The sequence below is a fragment of the Malus domestica genome, chromosome 15 (assembly GCF_042453785.1).
Source record: "Malus domestica chromosome 15, GDT2T_hap1".
Classification (NCBI taxonomy): domain Eukaryota; kingdom Viridiplantae; phylum Streptophyta; class Magnoliopsida; order Rosales; family Rosaceae; genus Malus; species Malus domestica.
Window position 1 is genome coordinate 15,518,186 of NC_091675.1, and position 24,307 is coordinate 15,542,492.

The window sequence follows — 24,307 nt, forward strand, 5'->3', positions numbered from 1 at the left end:
CCATCTTCCGTTTCTATGAGGTAGTCGTGAACCAGTGGTATTGATTTTGTGCCAAAATGGTTGTCAAATTATATTTCTATATTTTTTGGTCATATAATATTTTTCGGGTAATGTTAAGGAGATTAAATTTATAAACAAAATTTGCAAATTAAATGATGTGTCACCAATAGGAATGAACACGTTTATCAAACGCTTAAGTAATAATTCAATCATCAATTTCTATATCATTTAGTTTATAAAATTTTGTTTACAAATTTAATCCTCCTACCACTATCCATATTTTTACAAATGGCTCTTTACCACAATGGTGGAAGGAGTTGAGTCTTTGTATAATGGCGTGGACTTGAACTTAGATGATGATTAATCTAACATCTAATCTAATAAAATTTATCGTTTGATAAAAAAAAAACACTACCCATATTTTTCTTGTTGTGGAACAAAATATGAAAGTCGTTATACATTGTATGGTAGTAAACCCCTAGACTTACTATGTTGCCAGGTCATCATCTCTTTCATTAATTTACCTTTTTGCCGTCTTGGTCTCGTACTTTCACATATGGGTCAATAGTTACCTAATCGATGAAGGATTGATGTTCACAAAGTAGCATTTTTACTCATCATCATTTGGTGTGGTGTATACTTATCATTCTATTAATTATTGTTAGATGAGTTTGAATTTTGAAATTTGTGTAGTGGATAAGCACAAATCTCAAAATTTAAACTCATCTAACGATGATAAATAGGATAGTGAACATACACCACTCTAAATGGTGGTGAGTAAAAATTCGCTTTAAAAAATATCTGTTGTGGGCCCCTAGTTAATTATGATCCCTTGTGAAGTATTTTTGAAATTTGAACCTTCCATTTTTTGTTTCTGAAAAGTGAAAACTAAAAAGGTTTTTTTTTTTTGTTTTGTTTTTTTTTTTTTTTTCGTCAAAGCTCCAAAGAGCGACATTTATTACAAACTAACAAAACAAACTTTACAAACCAACAAAACAACACAAACCAGGCCCAAAGCTAGCATATGAACAAGCACAAAAATGGGCCGAAGAAAAACAAACAAATAAATAAATAAGTTCAAGAAATCGATTGCAGCCACCACTGCAACATTCCAGCACGATCCGTCCAATTCCACTCCTTCAACCTCACGTCAGCTCGTCGATCGTAACATCCAACTCCAAGCACCACCAAGTACGCAACCTCAATTGAAGAAATCCAACAACCAGATGAAGAAATCCAGCTAGCAGAAGAAAGAAACCCGTGAGAACCCACAGACAACACTGCCGGTGAAGGCAGACAGAGATGAGAAGGTGGTGGTGTTAGGAACACTCGAGCCTGTGCAAGCACCGAAGCTCTACACACCGTCTCAGTAAAGCAAAACTGCAGATAGGAGTAAGGATGAACGAGAAAAAAGGACGCAGGTGGGATGAGAAGAAAATGGCAAATCGAAATAGAGAGCAGGGAAAACGCAGTCGAAGGGTGGAAAAGGAGACAACGAGAGGAAGGGGAGAACGGCTAACCAACCCCAACCGAAGCTAGGGTCGGCACCACCAGATCTAAGCAAATATGAAGTTCTCACACAGACAGTAAAAACTAAAAAGTTTGAAGAATAATCTTCATAAAAAAAATTAAAAAAAAAGTTTGAGGAATAAAAAATTTATTTGTTGGAAATAGAATATAGAGAAAAGAGAATAGGAGAGACGAGAGAGATTGGGACGAGAAAATTAGTGTGTCTTCTATTATCATTAGCCATATACATATAGGGTAACTAATACATGAGTCATCATCCAAAAGGTACCTAAGAGCCCTCTTTACATAGTGTTTATGATGGTTTACTACCATACAATGTATAAGGGCATTCACATTTTGTTCCACAACACTCCCCATTGGATGTCCGTGTATCAATCATAAGTTATGTCCACTGTTAATGATAATTGCTTCAATAAAACTTTGTTTGGAAAACTCAATGGGACAAAACCAAAGTGAAAGAGAAAAACCGAGCACAATTCGGAAAACATTGATAGGGTGTTGGATGCGCATAATGTTGCCTTACTAAAACCTTGATCGAAAAAAAAGCCCAATGGGATAAAAACTAATTGAGGGGGAAAGAGCGCAACGCGCTTATATGTCCATTATAGCATATTGTCGAAGACTTCCCTTGATGAATATCTCCGATAAATAAGTGACTCCCCCTTATGATAGTAAATTTTGATTCGACTGATAACCATTGTCAAGTTTGAAGTAATGTGACTTCAGTCTCCAAAAAATTAAACTTGAATAGAACTTGACCTGGAGAAGTGCGGAAGTTTATCAGGAGTTGACAGAAGCCATTTGTGTTCTTGCAAAAAACAAATAAATATAAAACCTATGATATAAAATAAATTAGGTGTAGCATAAAACTTAATAGTAAATATGAGAGTCATACAAAAACTCCTTAACTCTTTTAAGTATGTTGCAACAATATAATTCAGTTTGAACTAATAAAAGTACTCGTTGAGAAAATTTATACCAACTTATCTAGAAGAGGTATTGAGTACATATTTTGAGCTTTATGCTCTCATATTTAAATCTTTGAATAAGAATTTCATGACATTTTTATGCATTAAGAAATTATTCAAGAGATATGCTAAAACTTCAAAAATCTCAAGTAGTATGCACCCTCCACATGCCATGAGTCTCACGTTCAAGATAACATTGTACTTATAGAAATGTGGTTGCACTTACAATAGTAGATTATGTCTGTAGTGATTTTATTCACTTCATCACATACACCCAAGAATAACTTTTGGGGTAAAATATACAAAGGGGAACAATTGGAACACTGATATAGCACATTATCAAGTAAAACAGTGGTTGAACTATATGGAAACTTATGCTTGCTATCTGAGAATGCGGTGATTCACCTTCTATTGCAGGAGAACCGACGAACTTAACCGTTGTGTTCGGTGTAGACAATCTTATCAGTGTGAGTATCGTGATAGCGCTGGTTCAGGTAAGTGCGGCACAAGATCGGAGGAAACCTGGAAAGTAGACAAATACAGGAATGCAATGAACAGCAAGAATATCATTCTAAATGTTTTATGGTTCGAATTTCAAAACTGCCATCCTTTGGCCACATAAAATCTTTCAGTTGCTAAAATACCTATACAAAATTTCCAGCATAATATTTGTGTCAGGACTTACTTGGGAGGGTTCTTTTCGGATTTGCAGGTAGGCAGGCACTCAACAAGACAATCGTGACTTGGTTCTATAAAGAATGCGATCTGCCAAAGAAAAGAAGCAAATGAGATATATCAAGTCCAAAATGCGAAAGCATGTGCTGTAAAGAAAGAAAAATAAAATAAAATTGGTATTATTATCACATATGTGAAAGCTAACATAACGAAGGCCATGTAAATCCCGAGAAAACAAAAAACAAAAATCAAATATTGAGCCTACGTACAATTCAGGCACAGATTAATGATACATATAACCAACAAGAGAATCTTACACAACATATAAACACTGAAAACTGATATAGTCTAGTACGCCATGAAATAGAAAAAGCATAGAAGAAAAGTAGTCATACAGAATATCTGTCTTGACCGTTCCCTACAACTCTATGCAATGTGGACCTGAGCACAAAAACAAAGCAGGAGCATGCGTCACAATCGTTCATATGAAAATTCTAAAAGGAGAATGCACATATATAAAGATCCAAATGAATTGCACAGCTCCAAACTGCCAGCATTCATCTTTTATGATCATATAATGGAGATAGAACTAGGAGAGATGTGCAGCACTTGAACACGCCGTTGCTCCAGCGTTCCAGCATGTCACCAATATTCACTATAAATGCTCTGAAATAATAAACACAACAAGAATGTTACCACTCTGAATCAAAAAGGTGTCTTCGCATTACATTTGCTACTATGGTGGCACCTATAATTCACACCTCTAAATCGTGAAATCTTCAAAACATGTTACAAGTTTGAAGCTAACTTGTGCTAGTGTTAAAAACACTACTTAATGGACCATATGTCCGCAAGGAAGGAAGGATATAATTATAGCACATATGAGTCAGCCAGACTTAAGCCACTTTAATGGTATCGACCTCCCTCGGGGGGTACAATGACTAAACCTTTTATTGGTGATACATATTCCCATATTTGAGGTTTCACATCCTTATCCTTGCATATCTGCAAAGAGATATACTGGAATTAGGTCGAATAACAGATTAATAATGCAATAGTTATACCTGCCTTCTTAATAATGGTAATATAGCTGAAGTTCACAGCAGTCTTCTTACTTGGAGACCTAAAACATCATCTGTTGCCAATAGGGTTACAAAACCAAAGTCCGAATGAGCTCCAGCTCCAAAAATTCCATTCGCTGGATCAGAAACCTGACCTATATAACAAATGAACACCGTCTTATGAGTTAAAATAGTTGTAGGATTAAATTAAAGTAACAAAACTTTTGATTGAAAATTTACCATCGTAGTGTAGTAACCTCACTGTTGCTATAGCCTCATCTAGCATTTCTGGTTTGTCGAAGAAATGGATGTCAAGATCAAGAGCAAGGGCCACAAGCCTAGCAACTGACTTAGCCACCTCCCTGAAATGATTTACATGAAAACAGTTCGACTCAGCGTATATCATCCACTCTAGAAAGAACTAGTCTAGAAGAAGAAATAGGGAAAAGGATTATTGAAACCTTGTCACTAATCAATCATTCATCCTAAAACCTTGTCACTAACAAAAATGATATTCTCAAAGCACTCGGACAGTACGATATTCTGCTAAAAAAAAGTTGCCAACTTAACAGAAGATAGGAGTAAAGAGCGCTATTTAAAATGCTAAGAGGGAAAACAGAGATTTCTAAGGCTATCTCCAACCGAATGGGCTATGATGCCCGGCTATATTTATATACCATCTTCAACCGAATTTTTAAGTTTGTTCTTTAACTTTATTGGCTAATTGAATTAAACTACCATATTAAAATAAAGTTATCCAGACATATTTTGAGTGTCACTTGTCGCAAAATGAATACAATAAGGTTATTTGTTAAATGTTGTAACCAACTTCCAAGTATACGTGCACAACTTACAAGCATTGTCTATGATATTCCTCCATAGTCTCCCTCCACCCCGGCAACACATCTACAACCACAACAAAAAAGTACAAAAAGATCAATAACACCCTTCTAGTTCCAGATAATAAAAGTACAAAAGGGCACACTATAAAACCAAATTTTGCTAAAAAGCCAGCATTAAATTCTACATCTTGCAGATATTCACCTGGAGCAGGCCAAACATTAGGGCCATAAAACGGCTTTTTAGCTTCTGCGTCATCTTCTTGTAGCTCAACTCCTATGTAATACCCCTCCTTGTAATCTCCTACTCATCGAAAACCCGAAATTTACGAAACAAGAACAAAAACCCAGAATTTTAATCCACAAAAAACAACCAGAAATTGTACTTTCCGAATGATACAATACAAACCGTGAACTTGGTTTTCAGGATCGAGATGCTGGTCGAGATAAGGGGTATATCCCCTGTAGCTCTTGTTCCTCAAAAGCTCCATTTTTGCACTCAATGGCAACGCGAAAAGCCTCCTACTCTGACCAAACACCTCCGCCATGAACTCCTCGCTTATTCCATGATTCAGCAAGTAGAAAAACCCGCAATCCAAACACGCCTAAAACAACCGAGGGTTCAGTTTCCTTCACTACACAGATTAGAAAACCAGAAAAGATTCAAAACCCAGAAAAACGTTGAAGAATTTATGTGGGAGTCGTAACCTGTTTGAGCAAAGACATGGATCGGTGGGTGTCAGAGCTTGAGAGATCGATGCAGTTGAGGGCGGAGACACTGGCGTCTCCGTCGCCGTTAGTGATTTGGGTTGCCATTTTCGGGGGAAGTGAAGTGGCAAGAGTTGAGAATCGAGTGTACGAAATGGATTGTGGAGGAAAAGCTTTTGGATTTCTGACGACTCTGTTTTCTTGCCGGTCAAATGATGCGCCAAAGCATATGTGAAACCCCGTCCTTAATTTACGTATTTCGTATTACTATCGAACGTGTGAATTACCAAATTGCCCTTAAGGCTTGAACATTGACTTTTGTTGACCGTGTCGTCGAAACGCGTATTACTAATCTTCTTATTTTATTCTTATTGTACTCATCGACACGAACGTGTGGGCGCGAACGGGTTCAAGTTTGGTTTTATAACGAACGTCGAACATTTTTTGGATATTTCAAGTTTCATCTCTTGTGACATTAATTTGTGAACCACTGGGGCCCACAATGAATTTTTGTCCTCCAATCCTTTCCCTTTACCTTGTGACCCCCTCTCATTTTTCCCCATTTCTGAAATATCTCTCCCTCTCTTTACAAACTCTCCCTCACCTTTCGGCCCTCCTTTTTCTCTCTAAAAAACCAACCCTCCCCGAGGGTACTACAAGCAACAACAACACACAACAACAATCTTGACTACACAATAACCTCCCCTTGTAGTCCTTACGAGTTCTTGAACCATAAAATAGGAAAAAAACTTTTCGAAAACTCATTCCCGAGCTGCACTGTTCAAGGAACTTCTTTGGCGATTTCTCGCCATTTTCGACGAAGGTAAGCGTCGAAATTGGTCCCAATCATTGTAGATCGTGTCTAGGTTCACAATTAGTAAGTTTTTGGGTGGTCTTGGTGGTGTAGGAACACGGAAAAGCTCAAAGAAAGTCACTGTGCAAATTTAGAAATTTCCAGGCCGTGGTCGCTTAGCCATCTTACAGGTCATTTTTTGGCCAACTCCAGCCACCACTCCATCCCTACTTGGTATGAATCTATTCTCCATATTCCTAACTACATTTTGGCTTTTGAATCACTCGATTTGGACTTATATCGAGCTCGAAATGGGCTCTTAAAGTTGGGAGAAAAATCTGGGATTTTTCTAGTTTCAAAGATCAGTGCGTGGGCTACGCATAGGTTGCGCGTGGGCACTTTCTATGGCCGGCGCGTGGAGCACACGCATCTCCGTTAGAGGTGTTGTGCTTCACCGCTGTCCAATGAGGCATCGGTGACTTTATCGGCGACTAATCTCTGCGCGTGTCCTTCGGGCCGCCGCCCCATGGCGGCGCGTGGGGGAACCCGAGGTCCCCCCTTAGGTTTTTCGACGTCCTGAGTCCGTTTACAATTCCCCAAATTCAATTGTTTTAGTAGAGTTTTATTATTTGGTCCCTTTATGTGCTTAGGTGCGTTTGTTAGTGGCATTTCTGTCCCACCTAGTTCAAACGGCTCTTCGACGACAGAGTATATGTGAGTGGACCCCTTCCAAAATGCATGATTTAATTACTAGAAATGCATCATGAAAAGCATGTTTTTATGACTACGTTTTATGAAACGTTTATGGGTAAATTGGATTTACGCTTTATGAAATATCATGCTTTATTGAATTTATGTTTACTAAGATATTTATGAACATGGATTATGTTATGATGTTTGAGCTATTAAGCTCCGATAAGATATACTTTGGAAATATTATGTTCATGATTTTATATGCTTACTTAGTGGATATTCATTTATATATGCCTTCGGGTCGGTGATGAAGGGCCTTCGGGTGAATGATATTTATATATGCTTTCGAGCGGGTGATGAAGGATCTTTGGGCGAATGATACTTATATATGCCTTCAGGCAGGTGATGAAGGGCCTTCGGGCGAATGAAAAATTTTATATGCCTTCGGGCAAATGATGAAGGGCCTTTGGGCGATTGTGATACCACTACTAAGCACATTACTATGATATATGTTTTATGAAGTTTTATGGCACACTAGGGTTTTCGAAAAACCTATTACTACTTATGCTATATGAGGTTTCTAAACTGGGGGTTAGTACGTTGAAAAATAACTGTTTTAGTATTACTTATATATAAACTAGGTCTACTCATGTTTTGTTTTGCACCCCCTCAGGACCTAGGAACGATGCATACAACCCAAGTTACAAGGCATTCCCATAGCAGTGAAATTTGTGCCCTCCTCTCTGCGTAGAACATCTCTTGTAATAGCACTTTCCAATATTCATTCCGCTTGTACTTCGAATTAGTAGTATGCTCTAAACATGTCATGCATTATCATTTTTAAATTGTTGACAGTTGAATAGTATATTTTTATTAAAGTTTGTACTTGATTACTATATTACATTGTTATGCATGAAAATTTTATGCATCTTTTACATGTTCTCAACATTTACATTCATGAAATGGCTTGCGTCACCCTCGGGTGTCGGTCAGCACGTGACCATCCCGTTGTTCTTTGCACAATCGGGACGTGTCAGATTGGTATCATAGCATACTTAGGACTTTATTCTTTCCACTTGGTAGTCATAATCTTTCATGCAGCCACAATCTTTCGTCTTTCTAAATCTTGTTTGCCTCTTATCAGAATCATGGATACTAGTGGTAGGAATGTGCCTCGTCGGCCTCGTTCTGGTTTGATGGGTGGAATTCAGTATAGCCGTACTTACATGGAAATTGCTTAGAGTCACAGTGTTACTGAGTTGAATGTAGTTGGAGTTTGTGAGGAGGCCGAAGATTGGCTCAAGAAAATGGATGACACTTTTGAGGGTAAGTCCTGCCCAACGGCTGAGTGGGCGAAGACCGCATGCTACTTCCTATAGGGTAATGTGAGATTTTGGTGGAAATCAGTGAAGAACTCTCGCCCATGTAACTCGATGATGACTTTCGCTATTTTCAAGAAATTTTTTAGTAAATACTTCTTAAGTTTATGCCAGGGCAACTTAACGATTACGGAACTGGATAGTACTTTTTGGTGATTGGCGATACACCACCTCCCGGTCTATGGGAACACTCAGGCGATGATGGTGCAACTTGAAATTGTTCTAAATGATGACATATGCGAACTTTTGGCACCACAAACTTATACATCCTATGAAGAGATGATTCAGGCAGCTTTGAGGGTTGAACAGTCGTATTGGAATAAAGTTAGCCAGGATTAGCATCAAAATCAGAACCAGCCTCGAAATCAAAATCAGCGGGGTTAAGGTTTCAAATCTCGAAGCATGAGGGAGCCTTCCACTCCTTCATCTTCTTTTGGCTCTAAACACTCATTTTCTTTCAAATGTCATGGCCAGGGTTGAGGATCATCCAGTAAAGGATCTGGCAATGAGATGGTGAGACAGTCATTCATCCATTTCAATATAGCGATCACAATTTGTGCGTGTTGTGGTAGGCATCATAGATGAGAATGTATTGCAGATACAGATATGTGTTTCAGGTGTGGTGGCACTGGATACATTGCCCGTAATTATGCTACTGCGTGTCCATTTGAGAATTATACTTCTGGTTCGGGTTATGGTGGGAGTAATAATTCGAGTACTTAAATTTATGGTGGAGGTAGTAGTTCGGGTACTCAGAGTTCTGTTCAGAGACAACCACAATATTTTAGTGCAGCTTCTGACAGTTGTGTTCAAAGTAACCGAGCAGGCTGCAATAATATGGGTACTAGGACTTGTAGAGCTCGTAACGGTGGTTCAGGACGACAAGCCTACAAACGTATTAATGCCATAACTCAGCATGAGGCAAAACAAGATCCTAGAGTTATCACAGGTACGTTACTGGTTTTTGGCCATTGGGGTCATGTTCTTATTGATCCGGGTGCTAAATATTCATTCATGTCTCCACAATTTGCTCAAGTTGTGAACCCACAACCTACATCGTTTGGGTTTGATATGTTTATACAATTGCCTCATGGAGATTTATTTTGTGCACAATGGGAATTTAGGGATTGCCCAGTTATAGTTGAAAGGGAACTTATGGAGGCCAATTTGATTCCTTTTAAACTAGTGGAGTTCGATATCATTCTGGGAATGGATTAGTTATCCAAGCACAATGTGTATGTCGGCTGTATAGATAAATTAGTGACATTTGATAGGCCTAGACGACCATCAATCAGGTTTTAGGGTGAGCGAAAGATTCTTCAAAATAGTATTATTTCCGCCATCAGGATGACAAAGTTATTAAAAATGAGTTGTGTTGGATTTTTAACTCACGTGGTCACGCAGGGCGAACCTTCTTTGTGTGCTGGGGATGTGCCAGTGGTTAATGAATTCATCAATGTTTTTCTTAAAGATTTTCCAGGGTTACCACCTGCAATGGAAGTTGAATTCACCATCGACTTATTTTCAGGTACTAATCCTATTTCTTTGGCACCATATCGAATGACACCAGCTGAATTAAGTTGAAGATTCAACTTCAAGAGCTTGTGGATAAAGGGTATACCAACCCAGCATGTCTCCCTAGGGTGCTCATGTACTATTTGTGAGGAAGAATGAAGGGTTAATAAGACTCTGCATCGACTATAGACAACTTAATCGAGTAACAGTGAAGAACCATTATCCTCTACCTCGTATTGAGGACTTGTTTGATCAATTGTGGGGTGCTCCAGTATTCTCTAAGATCGATCTTCGTTCGGGTTACCATCAGCTGCTGATCCGGAATGAAGATGTACCAAATACTACATTTCACACTCAGTATGAACACTATGAATTTTGTGTCATGCCTTTTGGATTAAGAAATGCACCTGCATCTTTCATTGATTTGATTAATAGAGTTTTCAGACCGTATCTTGATCAGTTTGTGATTGTATTTATCGATGACATCTTAATTTACTCCAAAGGTAATGCCGAGCATACTTAAAACATTTGAAATTGGTGTTGGAGAAACTGAGGAAGCATCAGCTGTATGCGAAGTTTGGTAAATGTCACTTTTGGCTGGACTAGATCTGATTTTTGCATTGTCTATGTGGGAACAACCGAGGAATGTCACTGAAGTGAGAAGTTTTCTTAGGCTAGCTGGTTATTACCAATGCTTTGTGTAGGATTTCTCAGCGATTGCCTTACTTCTTATTAGATGGACCCGAAAATGAGTTAAATTCGACTGGCATGAAAATTACGAACTGAGTTTCTAGAAGCTTAAAGATCGCTATACTCATGCCCCCATCCTTACTTTTCTGGACGATGGCGGTGAGTTTGAAATCTATAGTGATGCATCCTTGTCAGGCTTTGGTTATGTTCTAATACAGCATGGGAAACTCATCGCCTATACTTCCAGACAACTCAAAACTCACGAGAAAAATTACCCCACTCATGATCTGGAACTTGGAGCAGTAGTTTTTGCTTTGAAAATCTGGCGACATTACTTGTACGGTAAAAAGTGCCACATCTTTACAGATCATAAGAGCTTAAAGTATGTCTTCACCCAGAAGGAGTTGATGGAACTTATTAGTGACTACGATTGCACTATTGAGTATTGTGGATGCAAATTTCTTCCTCCTCGATCTTGGACGATTTTGCACCTACAAAACAATTAACACCTTAGGTTAAGGCCAAGAGCCTCACGCGCCCACAATGAATGGGGGGGGCTTTGGCCGAAGAACCTCCGATGCCAAAGTTAGAATTTAGAGAGAAAAAGTGTTTAGAGAATTTTGGGATTTTTGCCAAAGTGTTGGAATTAGCTTTTTGGTGAGAATGGGAGTATATTTATAGGGATAGAAGGTGGCTAGGGTTTTTAGGTTTAATTTAGGTTTAATTAGCCAATTTATTATGATAAATTTGCTAATTAAACATAAAGGGAATAAATGGATGGTTATAGAATCAATTAGCTAGCTTAATTGGGGTAGTAAAGTGGGAAAAGATAGGGAAGGTAGAAAGCTTAAGGGGATGGCCGGCCATGTGATGTTTTAGGGTTGAATTGTTGTATTTTGTGGTTATTTGGATATAATGGATGGTTTAATTGAGAATTAATGGGTTAATTAGGCAATAAACCCATTAATTAGCCAATTAACATAATTTAAAAGGAATGTGTTTGGGAATTACCTTGTAGAAAGGATTTGATGAGATGGACTTTGAATTGTTACCTATTTTGGGCACTTCTGTCTTGGTTGAAAGAGGGTTGCCCGCTGCTTGTGCGTAGGAACCTCGTTGTACTGCAAGGGTATTTTTTTCCTTTTTGTCCAAAAAAACCACGTGTCGCCTTGTGAATATTTTTGGCTCCACAAATTCCCCCACACCTGTTGGGCTGCTCGCAGAAAATGGCGGCAGGTGTAGAGATTTTCTTGCTTTAGGAAACTTAGGACTGCTTCCTATTTTGATGTAGATTCTCTCTTTAATAGGAAATTAGATCCTTCTAGGAAAGAGAAATAAATTTCTCTCAAAGCCTATTTAAGTCCACATTAAGTGGGTTATTAAATCAACTTTGCAGAGCGATTTATTCTACCCTACAAGAGAGAGATAGCTTAGAGGATATTTGTTCCCCCTCCTCTAGCAATCTTCTACATCTTGCCCGTGCAAAGGACCGTCTTTCGTTGCTTTCTTCGTCTTCTTCATGCCGCACCAATGTAAGAAAAATTTAATTTTTCTTGCCTTATTCTTGGATAGTGCTATTGCGAGGTAGCCGTCGGGGTGGTGCGGCACGTCGGCTGGCAGGGGCCAGGAGCTGGCTCGGCATGAGCTGAGGAGATGTCGTGGCAAGGACCACTGCTTGGGCAGCTTGGCTTGGCTTGAGCCAAGGGCAGCTTGTGTAGCTGGGGTCGAGGATTGTGGCGCTAGGGCACAGTGTTAGGCGAGCCGCATGGCTCATGTCCTTTGGGCTCTTGGACCTGACTCGGGCCATGCTGGCGATTGAGAGAAATAAGGAGATTGCGGGTCTCATGGGCTGCTGGAATGTTGGGCATGCAGGCCTTCTGCCTGCTGGAATGCTGGGTTGAGCTCCCATGCTGAGTACCATGAATGTCGTTGGCTGCTTAGTCTTCTTTGCTGAAAGAAAGATGGGCTGCTCCAGAAAGATGAGGTAAAGAGGATCAAGGCGGATGCATTGGCTCGTCTGATCGCTGTCGTGGAGCTTACTATGAATGAAGATGGAAAGAATAGATCTTCCCCGCCTGCTCATGAGATGCCTAGTTAAGAAAAAACTGAAGACTTCTTCTGCTGCTCATGAGGGTCCGCTTGCTACCGAGAGGTATGTGATTGACATGACTTCTTCTAATGGGAAGAAAAATAAGGCTGCTAGATCTGAGCATGTGGCGTCTTCCATGTTGAGAATGGCTAGTACAATTGTGGATAAGATTGCTCAGCGTAAAGGTTTTATCATGCCCCTAGTGCCGAAGTCTGTACCAGGACGTTCTTTGGGAGCCAAGTCCGGTTCACCTTTGTAGAGACTTGCTATTATGAAGAGTGGTAAGGTGGACTCTGCTGCTAAAGTGGCGCCAAAGCCTGCTCCCTTTGCTGCTGAGATTGATTCGCCTCAGATTCAAGATCTTAAGCTTGCAATTTCTGAGCTTCGTTTCGCTGCTTATGCTAAGAAGGGAGTGGATGAGCTGCAGCGCGTCTGTGTTAGTCTGCTTAAGAAGAATGAGCAGCTGAAGGGTGAGAATGATGGGCTTGAGGTTTTAAGACCTTCTCTATTTCTCCGAAAGACTTGCTTGCTTTTACTTTTAAGGCTTCCATTGGTGAAGTAGTTGGAGAAGTTAGTGCCCAGACTGGGGCAGCCGGGGGTGAAGCGCCGGATGATGTCGTTGCTAAGAGTGTTACGGCTGTTGAAGGTGTGGCGACCGAGTAGTCGTGGGATGTCCAAGCTGCTGTAGTGTAGTATTTTAGGTAGCCTTTAGGATTTTCTTTGTTTTTCCTTGTAGCTCTTGTTTTGCTTGAACTCCTTCGGCCTTTGCTAGTTGTTTATAAACATGTTTTCCTTCGTTTTTCTTCATCTTCACTTCTTTTGTTCATGCCCTAACCTTTAGACTTGATAGACCAGTGGCAGGCATGCTACTTTTTTATAAGAAGACAAGCTCGCGTAGCCTATGCAGTCGTAGGTGTTGGTGTAGAACTTTGCAAAGTTGTTAGCCATAGGGTTGGCAGCCGGATGCCTTACTTACAGAAGAAGACAAGTCCGCGTAACCATTAGGCTGTTAACCTTGACTTTCTTCAATTCCGTAGGTTGCGTAGCAAGTATCACAACACTTTAGGACTTGGTGTAGGTTGTTCCGCGTTTGGCAGAGGTGAAGCTTATCGACTACGTAGCATGTCGGCAGTGGATAAAACTTCGTATATGCGCGCTAGCTTGTTTAACCTTTCACAAGAATGTGCGGTTGTATAAGTCTAGCGCGGCTTTACTGCTTGAAGGGCAAGCCATAGGCAGTCTTCCGGAATCCGTAGGCTACCTTAGTGCACTCAGTAGCAGCTTTAGGATTCCAGGGCAGCCGTCCATCGGATGTACTGCGTAATGTGCCCTCTCCGTCTCTAGGGCCCGGTTCCCCACGGATTAGGCCAAGAGACCCAAAATCCTTCAGTTAGCTAAGCCTTGAAAAAGACCATTGCGGCTACTTCTAGGAATCCCGGCGCAAGCCATCGTGCATCTAGTTATACTAGGGCAGCCAGGCTCATCCACGTCTGGATATTCAGAGTGTAAAGTTTATCCTCCCGTCTTGGAGAGATGACCCATATGGGTATCGGGGAATTGGTTTACCCTCTCGCACTGAAGAGCAATTAGTTTACCCTCTCGCACTGGAGAGCATGGTTGGTCCCTCGGGGGGCGCAATTCCTGCGATGGGTCCCTAAGAAGGGCACAATCTTCTTTTGAAGTGCTGGAATGATCACTTGTTGTAAGCATGCAGCCGAGCCAAGTTGTGATTACTTCTGAATTCCTCATTGAAAAACGAGTGAAACGAACGAGAACTTAGCTGTAAGGTAGGAACTGCATAACAACTGGATAGTCATCGACTTGTGAGGTGGTGCCCGTCGAGCTTCTTAAGTCTTCGGGCTTTGATGTAGTCGGAGGTCACACATGGTACTTCTTCAGATTGTAAGCGCTCCACTACTTTTCGATCTTTTTATCGTTTCATGGTAGCGGGGGTATAATTACTCTTACCGCCTATTCTGCTGAGCTTGTACGGACCTTCCCAGATGAGATCCATCTTTTTGGATGTTTCGGCCTGCCTATTGCCTTGAGGATATCTCGGCATGGACATATGCTGCTTGATGCCATATTTTTTGAAGAACTTCGCCAAATCTTTGCCCATGAATTGCAGGCCGTTATTGGTGACGATGGATTAAGGGATGCCAAATCGGTAAATGATGTTCCTCCATATGAAGCGCTCTATGTCCGTCTGAATCGTGGTCGTCATGGGCTCTGCTTCCACCTATTTGGTGAAGTAGTCGGTTGCCACGAACCACAGCTGCTCGCAAGCCTTTGTAGTTGGATGCGTCGTTGACATGCGAATGCCAGAAATCTCCATTAAGGGAATATGTGCAGCTAAAGTGTGCTCGACTGCCTTCGGGGCATCGTTGAGCCGAGTTGTTGCGTTCGTCAGAAAACTTTGCATCTGCCAGGGTCTACGCCTTTATCGTCGCCGGTTTGGATTCGACGGAATAGTGCGTCATGATGATGACTACAGGTAACTGTAGAATACAGGTAGTCGGGCCCCCAGCTCTTCTCGCATGATGGTAGAGCTTATTGCTACTTTAGATACCGTCAAACATACGAATAAGTCCTCCGCTGCTTCTAGGGAGGTGATGTCGGGTACTTCTTCAAGTCCTTGAATGTGCATTGGCGAGCCTCATCCCAAAGTGCATGCTTCTCTGCTAAAGCAAAAGAGTCTGCCAGAGTTAGATCTTCTTTCATGATCAATTTTCCGAATAGCGGGTGGTCTGCTGGAAGTCCTTTTTGGAAGGCTGCTCTAACTATCGGGTCGTTGCATCCGACTATTTTTGCCTTCTCTACTTTGAACCTCCTCACATAGTCACGAAGCGACTCCTTTGGGTTCTTCTTGACGTCGAACAAATGGTCAGACTTCTTTTTTATTTAGCGATAGGATGAATATTCTTTGGTGAAAACCAAAGAAAGTTCGTAGAAATTTCGGATGGATTGTGGCGGCAGGGTGTAGAACCAATCTTGCACCTCGCCTTGTAGAGTGGTGGCGAATATCTTGCACATGAGATCATCATTGTTTCGATAAAGGATCATTGCACTTTGGTAACGTTTTAAGTGTCTCTCTGGGTCTTCATCCCCTTTGAAAGATGTGAAATGTGGCATGCTGAACTCGCGTGGAGGCTCTGCCTGCTCAATCTCCTCCGTGAAGGGTGACCTGCTTATGTTGGTTATGTTCCGTCGTAGTGCCTCGTCGGTGACCTCGTTGCGTTGGAAATCATGTAATCGCTTAGTCAAGAGTCTCTCTACTTCTTCCTGAATTTGCCTTTGTTGGGGTAGCGGAGCTCTCGGCTGCCCCCAGTCATGACTTGCTGGTCTAGGCTGCTCTTCTATGTGTTTGGCTCGTCTATGCCACGGATGCAGTGCATGTGATGTGTTCCTAGTAGGCGAGCGAATTCTTCGCATGCTGCTGGTTGAACTTGAGCTGGATTGAGTGACCGCTTCTATCCGTCCGTCGTGCTGCCTACTCTGATGTGAGGTGGATGACGCTCTTTGTGGGCTTAGCTACGAATAGACACTTTGCCCGGAATGTTGTTCATGTTGACTATCGGAGTATAACCCCAACCGTGAATGTATGCTCCTCCGTGGGCCTAGTCGAGAGTGCATGCTCCTTCGCGCTCTAAGACGGGAATATACACTGCCCAAACGTTCGGCTCGTGGCTGCTTGCCGGGACGCTGCTGGAAATGTCCGTATGCCCTTGTCCTACTTCGGGATACCTCGTCCGGGGCACGTTGGATCCCAATGTGTTGCAAAAGTTGATTCACCAAGGTTGTCTGTTGTGCAAGGGTGCTCGTCAACTCTATGACTTGTCGAGACAAGTGTTGTTCGCCATTTGGATTGGAAGAGCTTGGAAGGAATGCGCCTCCTTGGGCAGTGAAAGGGTGGTAGACTTCGGGCGCGAGATTTGAGTTGGGAAATGTCAAACCCGTGAAAAAATGTGGTGAGAATGCCCCCGGTTCGATGGTAGGTCCGGATGGTTGAGATAGTCTTGGGCCGACTTGGGCTGCTTGGAAAGCCACTAGAGCAGGATAGGCAGTGAGAGTGGGCTGCTCGTCGGGAGCAGGCTAGGTCATGAAAGCAGGCTGCTTGGCAGGAGCAGGCTGGGCCACGGGAATGGGCTGCTCGACGGAAGCAGGTTGGGCCACAGGAGTCAACTGCTTGACGGAAGCAGGCTGGACCACGAGAGTGGGCTGCTCGTCAGGAGCAGGTTGGGTCACGAGAACAGGCTGCTTGGCGGGAGCATGCTGGGCCACGGGAATGGGCTGCTCGACGGAAGCAGGTTGGGCCACGGGAGTCGACTGCTTGACGGAAGCAGGCTGGACCACGAGAGTGGGCTGCTCGTCGGGAGCAGGTTGGGTCACGAGAACATGCTGCTTGGCAGGAGCAGGCTGGGCCACGGGAGTGGGCTGCTTGATGGAAGCAGGCTGGACCACGGGAGTGGGCCGCTCGTCGGGAGCAGGCTGGGTCACGAGAGCAAGCTGCTTGGCAGGAGCAGGTTGGGCCGCGAGAGCAAGTTGCTTGGCGGGAGCAGGCTGGGCCACAGGATTGGGCTGCTCGACGGAAGCAGGCTGGACCACGAGAGTGGGCTGCTCGTCGGGAGCAGGCTTGACCACGGGAGTGGGCTGCTCGTCGGGAGCAGGCTGGGTCATGAGAGCAGGCTGGGCCACGGGAATGGGCTGCTCAACGAAAGCAAGCTGCTCAATGCGCGGTGCATGTGAATGCGAGGCTTGGGCTTGGGTCCACGTAAACTTAGATGGCACGGCTTGGGTCGTGGTCTTGGTACCGTGAGCCTTGGATGGCACGACTCGGGCCGTGGTGAAAGCTTCATGGACCTCGCCACGAATGGCTACCGAAGTAGCCACCGCGGTGGTTCCCATGGTAGCCGTGGTGAAGGCACCATGGACCTCGTCATGGGTGGCTACCGAGGTAGCCACCGCGGTGGTTCCCATGGTGGAAACTCGTGGTGGTGATGCCGCTCCCCTTATTGTCACATTTTGCCTCATGGATCTCCGCAATCCCATTTCTTGTATATTAGAATTTTCATTTGTGGAATTTTCTAAATTTCTAGCCATTATATTTTGCTTATACGTTTTATTAAAGAACCTTTGCAAGTAAAAAATTCTAATAATAAGAACGTATGAAAAATATTCAAATGGACTAAAAATAAAGAAAAAACCTTTTTGTGCGAGAGTCTTCTACGAGTATGGATTTCAACTCTCAATGAAAGCACCAATTTGTGGATGCAAATTTCTTCCTCCTCGATCTTGGACGATTTTGCACCTACAAAACAATTAACACCTTAGGTTAAGGCCAAGAGCCTCACGCGCCCACGATGAATGGGGGGGCTTTGGCCGAAGAACCTCCGATGCCAAAGTTAGAATTTAGAGAGAAAAAGTGTTTAGAGAATTTTGGGATTTTTGCCAAAGTGTTGGAATTAGCTTTTTGGTGAGAATGGGAGTATATTTATAGGGATAGGAGGTGGCTAGGGTTTTTAGGTTTAATTTAGGTTTAATTAGCCAATTTATTATGATAAATTTGCTAATTAAACATAAAGGGAATAAATGGATGGTTATAGAATCAATTAGCTAGCTTAATTGGGGTAGTAAAGTGGGAAAAGATAGGGAAGGTAGAAAGCTTAAGGGGATGGCCGGCCATGTGATGTTTTAGGGTTGAATTGGTTGTATTTTGTGGTTATTTGGATATAATGGATGGTTTAATTGAGAATTAATGGGTTAATTAGGCAATAAACCCATTAATTAGCCAATTAACATAATTTAAAAGGAATGTGTTTGGGAATTACCTTGTAGAAAGGATTTGATGAGATGGACTTTGAATTGTTACCTATTTTGGGCACTTCTGTCTTGGTTGAAAGAGGGTTGCCCGCTGCTTGCGCGTAGGAACCTCGTTGTACTGCAAGGGTATTTTTTTCCTTTTTGTCCAAAAAAAACCACGAGTCGCCTTGTGAATATTTTTGGCTCCACAAGTATCATCCTGGACACATAAATATCATAATGGATGCTCTTAGCCGAAAATCCTATAGACAGCTTGCCTCTTTACGAGCTATCCATGTCTCGCTATTATTTTCGCTTAGAGAAACCAGCATTGCGGTGACGCCATATTCCCAGGGAGCATTGTTGGCGCACTTCTAAGTTATGCCAGTTTTGATGGATCTGGTTCGGGAAGTTCAAGAACACGATTAGCAGTGTACAAACCTAAAAAAATAGGTGCATAATGGTCTGAGACGAGATTTGAGAATCCGGAGAGATGGAGCCTTGATGATGGGAAATAGATTATTCGTGCCTAAAAATAATGATGTCATATCCCAGTCCGTATAACAAGATATTGTCTACTTTGGGCCACGCCCTTACGAATTTGTTTTTGGGTGTCCACCCAAAACGCGTCTTACTATAGGGAGGTGGGATTGTACATATAAGGCACATCACCTCCCTTCCCCCGGGCGATATGGGATCTTACAAATGAAGTTGTGAAAAAGGAAATTATTGATGAAGCTCACATTTCGGCGTATGCCATGCACCTGGGAAGTACTAAGTTGTATCACATTATCCGTCCGTTCTACTATTGGTATAGGATGAAACGGGATGTTGCGGAGTATGTGAAGAGATGTATAATTTGCTAGCAGGTGAAAGCAGATAGACAGCGACTAGAAGGGTTAATGCAGAATATCCCTATACTAACCTGAAAGTGGGAAGATATCACCATGGATTTGGTGTATGGATTACCGAGCACATGGTCAAGGTTTGATGGCATTTGGGTGATTGTGGGTAGGCTTACTAAGACTACTCATTTCCTACCAGTTCGACATAATTACACATTGCAGAAGCTAGCACATTTGTTCATTGATAACATTGTTAAAGTTCACAGTGTACCCGTCACCATTGTTTCAAATAGAGATCTAAGATTCAACTCCAGATTTTGGAGAGCTTTCTATGACGCCATGAATACTCAGTTTTTGTATAGCACTGCCTATCACCTTCAGACTAATGATCAATCTGAGAAGACAATCCAAAGACATGCTAAGGGTGTGTGTTCTCCAATGGAAGGGTAATTGGGATAATTATTTGTCATTGGTCGAGTTTGCCTACAATAACAGTTACTGCTTCAGCATCGGCATGGCACATTTTGAAGCATTGTATGGAATGACGTGTCGGACACCTTTGTGCTAGACTGAGGTCGGTGAACGGGTGTTAATAGGGCAAGAAATTGTCAACACCACTAATGCTAACATCCGATTGATAAAGATGAATTTGAAGATTGTGCAAGATTGACAGAAAAGCATCGCTAACCAACATTCTAGGGATCGTGAGTATGTGATTGGTGATTTTGTCTTTCTGAAGTTGTCGCCCTGGAAGAGTGTGGTTCGTTTTGGTAAGCGAGGGAAGTTGAGTCATCATTATGTCGGCCTTTATAGAATCAAAGAGAGAATTGGCGTGGTTGCTTATAGATTGGAGTTCCCACCTGAGTTGTCGCAGATACATGATGTATTTCATGTTTACATGCTTCGGAAGTACGTACCGGATCCATCTTATGTTTTACAACCACAACCGTTAGAAGTGAGTAGGACATGAGTTATGTTGAGGAGCCAGTGGCGATTATCAATCGACAGGAGAAAACATTAAGAAACAAGGTCATTCCGTTGGTAAAGGTGATGTTGAGGAACCATGCAGTTGAGGAAGTGATGTGGGAAACGAAGGAATTGATGAGGAGTCAGTATCCGTACCTATTTACTTGAGGTAGTAAATTTTGGGGACCAAATTCTCTTTAGGAGGGTAGATTGTGCAACCCCGTCCTTATTTTACATATTTTGTAATATTATCGAACGTATGAAATTACCAAATTGCCTTTGAGGTTTGAACGTTGACTTTTGTTGATCGTCTCGTCGAAACATGTATTACTAATCTTCTTAGTTTATTCTTATTGTACTCATTGCCATGAATGCGTGGGCGTGAACGGGTTCAAATTTAGTTTTATAACGAATATTTTACGTTACAAAATGTCGAACATTTTTTGAATATTTCGAGTTTCGTCTCTTATGACCTTAATTTGTTAGCCACTGGGGCCCATAATGGATTTTTGTCCCCCAATCCTTTCCCTTTACCCCATGACCCACTCTCATTTTTCCCCATTTCTGAAATATCTCTCCCTCTCTCTACAAACTCTTCTTACCTCTCGGCCCTCCCATTTTTCTCTAAAAAACCAGCCCTCCCCGAGGGTACCACAAGCAACAACAACACACAACAACAAGCTTGACTACACCACAACCTCCCCTTGTAGTTCTTATGAGTTCTTGAACTAGAAAATAGAAGAAAAACCTTTTGAAAACTCATTCTCGAGCTGCACTATTCAAGGAACTTTTCCGACGATATCTCACCATTTTCGACAAAGGTAAGCCTAGAAATTGGTCCCTATCATTGTAGATCGTGTTTAGGTTCACGATTAGTAAGTTTTTGGGTGGTCTTGGTGGTGTAGGAACATGAAAAAGCTCAAAGAAAGTCACTGTCAATCTGGAAATTTCCAGGCTGTGGTTATTTAGCCATTTTTCAGGCCATTTTTTGGCCAACTCCGGCCACTATTCGGTCCTCACTTGGTATGAATCTCTTCTCCACATTCCTATCTACATTTGACTTTTGAAGTTGGGGGGAAAATCTAGGATTTTTCCAATTTCGAAGGTCGGCGCGTGAGCGTACGTGGGCTGCGCGTGGGTGCCTGCCATGACCGACACATGGAGCACATGCGCCTCTGCTGGAGGTACTGTGCTTCACCGCCGTTAACGGCAGCGTTAACGACTTTTCCGATGACCAATCTTGGCGCGTGGCCTTCCAGGCCTCCGCCCCGTGATGGTGCGTACGGCAGCGCGTGAGGGAACCCGAGGTCCCCCTTTAGGTTTTTTGACGTCCTGAATCCATTTACGATGTTCGTTTTCCCAAATTCAATCATTTTAATAGAGTTTTATTAATTGGTTCCTTTATGTGCTTAGGTGTGTTTGTTAATGGCATTTCTGTCCTACCTAGTTCAAACGGCTCTTCGACGACAGAGTATCTATGAGTGGACCCCTTCCAAAATGCATGATTTAATTACTAGAAATGCATACATGAAAAACATATTTTTATGAATACGTTTTATGAAACGTTTATGAGTAAATTGGATTGACGCTTTATGAAATATCATGCTTTATTAAATTTATGTTTACTGAGATATTTATGAAATGTTATGATGTTTGAGCTATTAAGCTCCGATAAGATATATACTTTGGAAATATTATGTTCATGATTTATGTTCTTACTTAGTGGATATTCATTTATATATGCCTTCGGGTGGGTGCTGAAGGGCCTTCGGGTGAATGATATTTATATATGCCATCGAGCGGGTGATGAAGGGCCTTCGGGCGAATGAAAATTTTTATATGCCTTCGGGCGAACGATGAAGGGCCTTTGGGTGATTGTGATACCACTACTAAGCACATTACTATGATATATGTTTTATGAAGTTTTATGGCACGTTAGGATTTTCGGAAAACCTATTACTACTTATGCTATATGAGTTTTCTAAATTAGGGATTAGTATGTTGAAGAATAACTGTTTTAGTATTACATATATATAAACTTGGTCCACTCATGTTTTGTTTTGCGCCCCCTCAAGACCTAGGAATGAGGCATACGACCCGAGCTACGAGACATTCCCATATTAGTGAAATTTATGTTCTCCTCTCTGCGCAGGACATCTCTTGTAATAGCACTTTCCAATATTCCATCCGCTTGTACTTCGAATTAGTAGTATGCTCTGAATATGTCATGCATTATCACTTTTAAATTATTGACAATTGAATGGTATATTTTATTAAAGTTTGTACTTGATTGCTATATTACGTTGTTACGCGCGAAATTTTTATACATCTTTTACATGTTCTCAGCATTTGTATTTATGAAATAGTTTGCGTCACCCTCGGATGTCGGTTAGCACGTAATCATTCTATTGTCATTCGGACATCGAAATCAAAGCGTGTCAGCACAGCTAATGCCTAATAGCATCAAAGAATGCGTACGTGGGAGGTCGAACTGGGGTTAAAAGTTGCAAACTTTCGCTCGCCAACGCCAAAGCATGAATCGTTTTGTGTATAACACTTCGATAGTGGTGGGCTACAAACGTAGTCTTAAAATCTATAAAAAAAACAATTCCGGTGATGTTTTTGTTCCGATTTTCCTCCCCAAAAACAAAAAGATAATCTTAAAATCTACGCCAAACCCGCGTTTACTACTTTTCATCAACAAATTATTTTGAGTTTATCACAAAATGTTAAAAGTGATGGGGGTACAAATTAATTAAATTTGACCATCCAAATATACCTATGTGGTTTTTAACACACGGCTAACCAATTAACCACCCCTGGCTGCTGCCTCCCGTGTATCTAGTTGAACTTTATCAAGATTATTGTTGTATTCTCATATGATGTTATTATTTAGAAAAAAATTATTTAAATCCATATATTTTTTTTATATTTATATTATTTTTAATTAAAGAATTAATATCTCTTTAAACTCGAATTTATTACCTAAACTATCCTCACAACTAAACTATCCTCACAAACCCAATTTAAAATGTAAAATTATCTTTACACCCATTTAGAAAATAAAATCTCAAATTAAATGGTTTGTTAAAGTTTCTACTTGTTTATGGTAATGAAAGCTTTTTGGAGTTTGCTTTCTGTGGACAAGTTGAATAATTTGGTGAGATTTCTACTTGTGTATTAATCTTCCATATACGAATAATAATTTTTCTTTGTTTCCCCTTCAAATTGTATGGTATGAACTTGACGAACTGTTGTGTTTGATGAGAAGACAAGATGTGCATCACTGGCAAAAAAAGTCAAAACAAACTTCAAATTATTTAAAAATATATCCAAAAAAAATATTAGAGGTGTTTTTTTTGTCAAAATTGAAAGAATATTAGGTTTAAAAGGTGAAAATCCTTCAGCCTGCATCCTTATCTACTCAATATCATTGCTACTCCTTTGTATACTTCTCCATATTTAGTAAAATAAACGAGAAAACAGGAAGAAGAAAATAATAATATTCCCTTTATAATATTTGTCAAAACTGCATGAAAGAGATGAGGCAAGTAGTATGTGCCTAAAACTTCGAGGAAACCAAATTGGCAGGGGACCAAATTGCATGAGAGGATGAGAGAAACGTGAAATTATAAAATTTGCCTAAACCTTTGAGGAAACCAATTTGGCAAGGGAGGCTTCACCACCATATACAGTGCGAAACCCAAAAACGTATCTTGTCAACTTCTAGCACTGACGGCCGTGAATTGAACACCAA

At 41.4% G+C, this 24,307-nt stretch overlaps 1 protein-coding gene across 3 annotated transcripts; it reads right to left on the bottom strand.

Moving 5' to 3' along the window:
• Positions 1 to 1,710: 1,710 nt before the first annotated feature.
• Positions 1,711 to 6,017, bottom strand: LOC103415830 (kihadalactone A synthase LFS-like). Of its 3 annotated transcripts, XM_070813600.1 has the most exons (12): positions 5,782 to 6,017; positions 5,483 to 5,678; positions 5,279 to 5,377; positions 5,089 to 5,140; positions 4,475 to 4,596; positions 4,289 to 4,389; positions 4,120 to 4,178; positions 3,783 to 3,839; positions 3,569 to 3,614; positions 3,184 to 3,263; positions 2,904 to 3,020; positions 1,711 to 2,289 (listed from the first exon to the last, which is right to left on the bottom strand). In XM_070813600.1, exons 1-11 carry the CDS (start codon positions 5,887 to 5,889, stop codon positions 2,930 to 2,932), a joined length of 1,011 nt encoding a protein of 336 aa, XP_070669701.1. In that variant the 5' UTR covers positions 5,890 to 6,017; the 3' UTR covers positions 1,711 to 2,289; positions 2,904 to 2,929. The 3 variants fall into 3 exon arrangements, with proteins under 3 accessions (XP_070669701.1, XP_070669699.1, XP_070669702.1); XM_070813598.1 differs by lacking the exon at positions 1,711 to 2,289 and having other exon boundaries at positions 2,678 to 3,020; XM_070813601.1 differs by lacking the exon at positions 1,711 to 2,289 and having other exon boundaries at positions 2,678 to 3,020; positions 5,483 to 5,708; positions 5,782 to 5,921.
• Positions 6,018 to 24,307: the final 18,290 nt, after the last annotated feature.